The 8875-nt window shown below is 36.1% G+C and overlaps 1 protein-coding gene across 1 annotated transcript; it reads right to left on the minus strand.

Annotated features, from left to right (window-relative positions):
* Positions 1-5728: 5728 nt before the first annotated feature.
* Positions 5729-8248, minus strand: LOC149389205 (cyclase-like protein 2). The gene is made up of 7 exons (XM_089624386.1): positions 7791-8248; positions 7608-7652; positions 7441-7513; positions 6908-7005; positions 6680-6750; positions 6159-6286; positions 5729-6057 (listed from the first exon to the last, which is right to left on the minus strand). The coding sequence occupies exons 1-6, from the start codon at positions 8212-8214 to the stop codon at positions 6161-6163; spliced, it is 837 nt and encodes a 278-aa protein (XP_089480512.1). The 5' UTR covers positions 8215-8248; the 3' UTR covers positions 5729-6057; positions 6159-6160.
* Positions 8249-8875: the final 627 nt, after the last annotated feature.

An 8875-nucleotide genomic window follows, 5' to 3' on the forward strand; every position in this document is an offset into this window, starting at 1 on the left:
GGATTTATTTTGGGTTTTATATAAGGAAATATAACATAAAAAAATGATAAGTGTTTGTCGACAAAGATGAGAGAAAATATCAGATTTGGCAAAGGGGAAAAAATATCAGACTTGTGGCGTTACGTAAGAATACCAAAAATAGATGAAAATATCAGATTTGGCAAAGGGGGAAAAATATCAGACTTGTGGCGTTACGTAAGAGTACCAAAAATAGATACAACGACAAACAAGAGATCCCGAACAATAGTTGTAGTTTACTACAAAGAAAACACAGAACAATTTCGGGAGGAGACGAACAAAGTGAGAGAGAAAGAGAGAATTCGTTTCCTGTTTGGTATGTTCTGAATGAGAATTCAAGACCTCTATATATATAGATACAAGGTCTGAGAGGTTACGAAATTTGAACCACACAAAACGTCAATTATTATGATCCTTAAACGCATTAAAACTCAATTAGTACGCTGATAAACAACCATGCAAACAGTTCAAAACGTTTTGGTACCTTTTAATTCAAGAGGTAAACCGCTGCATTAATTGCACGGTTACAACACACTTGAGATTAATTCTCAAACTAACAAAAATGTTATTTGCGAAATTAAAACTTTAAGAAGTGAACTTTGCGATAAAAGATAAGGGTTACCACAAGCAAGTCCAAGTCCGATCCGTCCCGACTCGAGACGACCGATCGAACGAACGGACAACGACGCGCATGTGATGGACTTGAACTTCTTTATATTATTGTCCCTCTATAAAATTGGGTCACACTTTTTTTTTTTTTGAGAAACGTGGACGGAGCCACGGAGATTTCATATAAGCCATCACGTATGGCGGAGGAAAACCGTTGTTACAAAGAAGAAAAATATCAAATACATAACCACACAAACAAATTCAGACCAAACACGGAAAAGGCTAACCCGACATGTGAGAAAGGATCTCTGCATCATCGGCTCTAATAGCCTCTTCCGAGCAAGGAGGGACAAGTCCCATCCATCTCGAATTAGATCTTTGAGTTACAGCAAAACGGGCTAAGTTGTGGGCCGCAATATTACAGAGACGAGGAATGTACAGAATTTTAAACTCAATCAAATTGCTAACCTCTCTCCTGATGTGGCGCAGAATCGTCCCGAGCTCAGTCGTGGGAGTTTCCCCCCCGGCCACCGCCTTGACCACCTCCGAGCAATCCGAATGAAGCTCCAATCTCGATCCGCCAATGCTACTAGCCAAAACTACTCCTTGGAGAAACGCAAACGCCTCCGCAAGCTGGGGGGTAAAACTCCTAGCTTGGGAAAACGTTTGCGAGGCTAACACCCTTCCGGTGTGGTCACGAGCAATGCACCCCACACCGAACTCTCCCTGATCCCGATCTAGCGCAGCATCCACAGTCACCGAAATTGTTCCTTGCGTCGGAGGGATCCACCTAGCCTTGGTCGTCCTCTTTTCCTCTCTTCGAGTCGTAGTCTTGTTAGCGTCTCTGAATTCTTCGAGGAAACTCTCAGTCCACTGAACAAGCTCTATCTGATTCTAAGCTCTCTTTCCCGAGACGACATTGTTCCTGTGGTTCCACAATTCGAAATTGGGTCACACTTAAAAACCCAAATAATATTTGATTGAATCATGGTCGTAAATAAAATTGTAATAAGAATATCACTTTTTAAAAGCTTTGATTTACCTAGAAAAAAGATAACATAAAAAAATGATAAGTGTTTGCCGACAAAGATGCGAGAAAATATCATAGTGGGAAAATATCAGACGTGGCATTACGTATAAGAATACCAGAAATAGAGAAACGACAAGCAAGAGGTCCCGAACAATAGTTAAGTTTATTTATTCTTTAATGGTCCTTGTCAATACATCAACATGAAATAGTTGAAGAAAGAAAAAAAAGATCTAAATTTTCACTGGTGACTTTTAATTTGAAGTAAACTCGTCCTCTTTGTTTTTCTTCTTTCTTCTTCAATTGTTTCACAGTTTTCACTAGGCCAGCTAAAAACATAAAGCATAAATTAATCAAACAAAAAATTGGCTACGTAAGTCACATAAACTATAAGAATCGTAAATTAGTCAATCTTTAGTAAATATTTTGTAAATAGCCAACTTGCATACGTGGCAGCCTATTAACTACATTTTTTTACATGTTTGACTGGATTAAATAAGTATTTTATTAATCCGTTTATAAATTAACTTGACTATTTACAAAAAATTAACGAAATGTAAGCTATATTCCAATTCACTATAACCGTGTGGCTATATAACTTAATAACCCGTAATCAAAACTAGTCTAGATCAAACATATGGAAGATGTGTTATTTTAGAAATGCTGTGCTTCTAAAATAAGTGCGTTAGGAATTGCTAAAAGAAAACACTTGCCGCAACAAAACATGTAAGTGTATAGTAGTAAACTACGTTTTCATTTTTAAATTATTATTGTTAGTAAAATTTTACTCAGTATTTGTTAATATTCATAGAAAAATTAGTCAATCTAAGTCACATCAAACGTTGCAATTGTAAACTAGCCAACGTTTCCTTTATTTTTCGAATCTAGCCAATTTTGATGACGTGGCATATTTATGTAAGATTGTATTTACTATATTAGCCTTCCTTTCAATTCAAAATGACTAGCCTACGTTTGAATCTTGGTTATATAGCTGATATTGTTATATTATGTTTTATTTATTCGGTTTATAAATATATTCCGTGTATTAATTATATTTATTCACGTTATTGAATCATGATAAGTTGACCTTCCTTTTTTGTAGCCACATTTAATGGAAAGGAGAATATATCAACGTTACATCAGATTGGTTCATTTTAGTTGGAAGATTATCCCATTTTTTAGGGATTAGATTTGTTTTTTTTTAAGCTAAAATTTTGAAATATATCGCTCACATTTATTCACTGGATCAAATTGCTACGTTATTCAAAATTTGAATTGTTCTGTTCCGTCTTAAATTGAACGTTCCTTACCACTTTTTCTCGTGTTTAAGAAATTTTATCGCAGTTTCATAGGTAAGAATGGTTTATTTTGGTTTATTTTTTGAAAATAAGTAATTTTTTACATATGTTACATCATGTTAACGCTGAATATATTGTTTCACAGATTTATTCGAAAGAGCATCATGAATGGTTCTCAGTTTTCTTTGACTGAATCAAGTATGTCCACTCTTAAATCATCAATAATATGTCTTCTAGATTATTGTAACGTTTTTAATTTTAATTTTTTTTGGGTATATTTTCTCAGTTTTAACGTTTGAGAGACAGAGGCTAAGTCAGTCACCTTCAGTTGTTTCGAACGACGGAGAAGATTTATCTGAAGATTCAAAACTGACTCTTTTTTGTCAGTTTGATGTCGACAACTTCCCGATGAACATTGATTTGAATGTTAATGATCTATTCATCAATAAAGAGGTGATGGTCGATGCTTTTGGCGTACTTACACAATTCTTACTAGTCAAACGTGGGCTAGTACTTATATCTATACCTTATAAGGAAAAGGGTAAATAAGGAATTTTATACCTGTAAATTTCAGTAAATGGCTAGTTTGCAAAATTAACCAAGCGTTGGCTAGATTCTAAAAACCATGTTTCAAAATGGCTACGTTGCTAGTTTGCCCATGTTAATATATGAACATATAAATCAGAGAAATTGACGTCTTTTTTGTACAAATAAAAATTATTATATTTATATGTAATTAATTTTATTATCTATTAAATAAAGAAAAAAAAACATAGTTTGGAATAATAATGAACAAACAATTTTTTTTGTATTTAAATATAACAATATTTATAAGAAATATATATAACATAATTCTTTGAAACACAATTAAATTTGGTGGATATAAACATCAATCAATAAAAATATCAAATCTACACTACCATTGATTGAAAGATCTGAAAAAATGTATGATATTTTACGTAATATTTGATTGAATCATGGTATAGTAAATAAAACTGTAAAAAGAATATAACTTTTTAAATGCTTTGTTTTACTTAGGAAAATAATTTTTCAATAGCTGTTATTTTGAAAATGTTACGCTTAAGAAACCAATGAGCTTGGCTTGCGATCTAACTTTTGTAGTGTACAGCTGTACATCGACGTTTGCGGATTAAAGCACTGATTATTTTAGAAATCAATCCCGTAAATGAAATGGTAGTCAGATTCAAGTTCGACTTCCATTTGACGTTAATAATTATTGGTCACATATTCAGTGACAGATCCAGGATTCGGAAGGGGGGTCCAGGCCACTTGAGCCTCCCACTTGGATCCGCCACTGCACATATTCGATGCATCTTCACGTTGAATCGGAATTCACCAATCTATTTCCTCTACACTTACCACTTTCTTTTTTACTAAATAAATATAATTATTCCGGCCTAATTATCTAGCCAATTTCCAATTTGATTTAAAGAATTAGCCAACATTTCATTTTTTTTAGTAAATTAATCATTTATCGCAATTTACTAAATTAACGTATGATAATACTATGGACAATCATGTAACATACTATCTAATTAATGTGGCCACGTCATCAAATGTGGCTAATAATTAGGAAGTGCGAAAAAGTTGGCCCCCATGGTTGAAAAATTGTTAGGCTTATCAGGCAACTCTGGGATGGACCTGAGGATGTGTATGGAGATAGATACCGGAAAGGCCATTTTTCTGGAGATTTTGCTTGACAGAGGAGAACTGCGGCCTTGATGGATCCAATGTCGCTATGAAAACTTTGGAAAACTGTGCTTTAAATGTGGCTTGCTGGGGCATGAATTTGAAGAATGTGACAGGGTGTCTTGGGCTATTGTGAAAGCACCTCACTCGCCCGAGGTTAAAATGTACGGTATTTGGATCAAGGAGGAGTAGAGGATAGTCGTCGCCCGAGGTCTGTCATGAGACGCGAAGGAATTTTGGGGGCAGAATAGTCGCCGCGCCACGTAAAAAGTCTTGAAAGAAAAGTAGGGATAATGAGAAGGTGATTGTCTTCGGGAAAAGGCTGGGGCCCACGAAGAAAGAGGATTTGGGCCCTCTCGTGACAAAGGGATGGGCCCAATGGATATCATCCAATGGCACCTGGTTAAGGACGCCGAACGGAAACCTGCAAGGACGCTCTCCTCCATCGGAAGTGCTCGGAGCTCATGGAGTGGAAGAAGAGATTCTCCGTCGTGGTGGATGTAGCCAAGAGGTCTAGAGTATCTCCACGGACTCAATCATCCAAAGCCAAATCAAGCCGAGCAACCTTCTATTAGATCTGTCCTTCTCCGCCACAAGGTAAGGGATTTTGGCCTAACTAGGTTGACTTTGAATTTGAATAGCCAGATTGAGATCGTCGCCGAAGGGAACAACGATAGTGGCGACACCATGGAGGATTATGGCTACTTCATACAAAAAAATCATTTTGTTAATAAACCTTCCAACATCTATTGATTACCAAAGATCTGATATCAGAGTGGAGAATTATGGTCCAAATATCCAGATGTTCGTAGATAACAAACGCAATGAGAAACGTTGCATTTTTTTTTATGTCTATGATATATTTTTGTCCTAAAATTGAAATATCGCGCATAGTTTTTTTCTTCCTCTTATTGTAACCACAATGAGGCAAAAAAAAAAAAAAAAAATCGATTTGAGGTATTTTTGCACTTATTTTTAGAACATTTTTCTTATAGAACTAGTAAATTTTCACCATAACAAACCTAATAGTTTTAAATTTATCAGCAAAACTAACAGTTTAAGGTCAAGCAACTAAATAGATCACTCGTGATTATTGTACTAGGATCTAGCCAACTTCGTTCATGATAAAAACATTTAATCTTCGCTTTACATACGTTAAGTACATAAAATGTGACAAAACGGTTTTATTTAAATTATAACTAAAATTAAAAAAAACTGGGAGGGGACAATACGTGGTTCAGATTTCTGTGAAAGCAACCAAACTAGTTATTGATTCCAAGCCCGACTCCTGAAAATGCAGAAGAAATAAGGAAGCTCAAGGACGATGTGAAGACGATTATATCATCGTCTCATTCATAGGCAATCAAACTAGTTATTGATTCTGAGTCCCAACTCCTGAAAAATGCAAAAGAAATAAGGAAGCTTGAGAACGATGCAAAGACGGTACTATCATCGTCTCATTCCTATACACTGAAGGATTTTTTTTAGAAGCTCACCTTTATTTCATGAGAATACACCGTATCGGCGAACCCTCAGAGCCGAGCAATCTTAGAGGCAAGCAATGGATTTCATACATTCCCAGAGGAACGTCATCGAGCTTCAGTGCCTCCACGAGGATGATCTCCTGAAGAATTTATTGGGAACCAATCATTCTAGGAAACACATTTCTTTGCGAGAGAAAATTAATTTCCTTCTCAAAAAAGGTATTTTTAATGTTTTCTTAACACTGCACAGTTTTTAATTGGTTTATCAGAACTATAGCAATATCAACCTGGCCCTCCGAAGATACGACTCAAGGAATATGACAGTCAATCAAATAAGATTTAAAAACAGTGCTTCAAATATTAGTTTGAGCAAAAGAGTCGCAAATTATCAAGAATAAAAATAATCAAGCGCTTATAGTTATTATGGACATAAGAAATAATGAGAAGTATAATTGAAAATATTTGTAAATAATAAATGACACCTTTATTCAGAGTTGTGCATAAGGATCAATAATTATCTAAGATGTTCTTACCCTGCTTTCTAGGAATTCGAGATGAGAAGGAATCAAGTGAGCATAGGCAGCAACCGATAAGTAATCAATCCCTGCATATCATCATACATCAGACTAATGAAATTAATAGATGCAGAAAGTAGAAGCTCTTTTTCTTTATTTATCAAATACATAATAAACAAGCCTATGCTGGGATTTTCTTTTCTTTTGAAGTAATGCCGAGAAAATTCTGATATATCTCAATCGTACCAACGAGTTTGATGTCTGTGTTCTCAACCAACCATTTCGCTCCGTCCTTCATAAACCCAACATAGCTCGTGTCAAAAGCTTTTTTAAACATAAGCCGCCTGAAAATACCAATACGAAACTATGACTCATCGTCTCAGTAGAAAACTTGCCTCTTTTTTTTTTCTTTTTTTTTTCATTTCAGGAGCATGGATTCTATGCACCAATCTTGCTCAAAAATGAATAATGCTAAAAAAAACTAATATAGCTTTACACTGTCATCCGTAACCAATTCAATCAAAATACCAACCAGAATTCTAGTTCATCAACCCTGGCTCTTAAATAATCATAAAACAAGACCTATTGAGTCAAATCTCACTCACAAAAGCCAATTGTTTTTTTTTTTTAAATCGATTTAGTTTTGCACTGTCATCCATAACCAATTCACTCAAAACATCAGGCATAATTCGACTTTATAAACCCGTTTCTCGATCATCATAAAACCATTCCTATTAAATTCTCATCCATCCAAATAAGCGAAATCAAACTCTCTCAACCTGTCAGTATTCAGCGTCCTGAACAAGACACGGCGAACCCCCTTTGGTATGTGTAAAGACTTCATAACCTCAGCTGTATCAACAATCAAGCGTGTCAATAGCAATAAGAAATCAAACCAGAACAAAATCTCAAACGACTTCAAAAACTTCACAGAGTTTTTGCATACCCGTTATATTCTGGTCCCTTGGAACATCAACCAACAATCCCGGACCTATCAGTCGCTCAGATTCAAAACAAACACACAAACAAACAAAAAAAGTCAATTACAGTACTGGAAACGAACATCCTCTTAATTAATAATAAAAAAATAAAAAACACAATCCGATAGATTTCTAGGGTTTAGGTTTACCATTGAGAACTTCGAGGTCGAGAGTGTCGACGTCGAAGCCGGCGTCGAAGTAGTGATCGAAGACGTGGCCGGGAGAGTCGACGTGGGTGCCGGTGTGGACGGGGAGCTTCATCTCGGAGTTGTTGGCGAGTGAGCCGTTCTTCATGCTCTTCGGCAGCGTCACAAACTGGCCCAGCCCTTCCTCCGACTCAAAAGTCGGCATCTCCGCCGTGAACCGGTGGCTGATGTCGATGATCCTCCCATCGCCGTAAATCTCGCGACGGACGGGTACCGGAGCGCCGCCGAGGGAACAGTCTGAGTCGCCGGTGAGCGACGGGTACGCCGAGATCGCTTGCGCGGCGGCGCGTGAGAGCAGGAAGATGAGGATTAGGAGTTGGGGTTTCATGGCGGGGTTTTGGTAGAAATGGAAATAGGGGAATAACATAACAAACAAGTCACATAAAATACTGATGCGCTAGCCTTATTTGACTTAAGCTACGCTGACTATGCGGTATGTTAGTTGTACAACTATTATTTCAAATTTTCAACTTTATATATTCCACATATATGCAATATTTATGGGTATATTAAAGTGAAATTTGTTGTAACTAGCCAAGTTTGTCATTCTTATTGGGGGAATAGCTCAAGTTTCATTTTATTAAGCAAATAGCTCATATTTTCGGCTCAGACCATAACGCCTTTGGCGAATTCGCGAATTGGTTAATTTAATTAACCTACTGGAGTGAGTTAGGTTAATTAATTGACTTATTGGTTGAAATATTAGTTTAGGTTCTGATTTGTTTGTGAGTAAAGTTAATTTACTAAATGATTGAATTCGGAATTAGGTTAATTAATTGAATGCTTTGAATATCAATTGACTTAAGTTATGATTTTTGTATATTTTTTGTGAATTTCAAATCATTCACGAATTAACCTAACTCACTCCGGTAGGTTAATTAAATTAACCGATTCACAAATTTACAAAGTGCCTCTCCTCAATCCCCTCCATCGCCGCCGATTTCCTCTCCGCCTCCGATTCCTCTGAATTCGGAATTAGATTAATTAATTGAATGCTTTGAATATCAATTGACTTAAGTTATTATTTT

Source organism: Urtica dioica, chromosome 8 (genome assembly GCF_054948205.1).
Source record: "Urtica dioica subsp. dioica isolate 48M chromosome 8, U.dioica_male_clone48M_v1_H2, whole genome shotgun sequence".
Lineage (NCBI taxonomy): Eukaryota > Viridiplantae > Streptophyta > Magnoliopsida > Rosales > Urticaceae > Urtica > Urtica dioica.

Bases quoted from the DNA above. Each gene is read 5' to 3' on its own strand.
- LOC149389205 (XM_089624386.1), bottom strand. From the start codon at position 8,214: ATGTTATTCCCCTATTTCCATTTCTACCAAAACCCCGCCATGAAACCC. The intron at 7,006-7,440 runs GTTGAGAGAGTT...TGGTATTTTCAG, and splicing joins AGGACGCTGAATACTGACAG to GCGGCTTATGTTTAAAAAAG. The intron at 6,751-6,907 runs GTACGATTGAGA...GATGATATGCAG, and splicing joins CACAGACATCAAACTCGTTG to GGATTGATTACTTATCGGTT.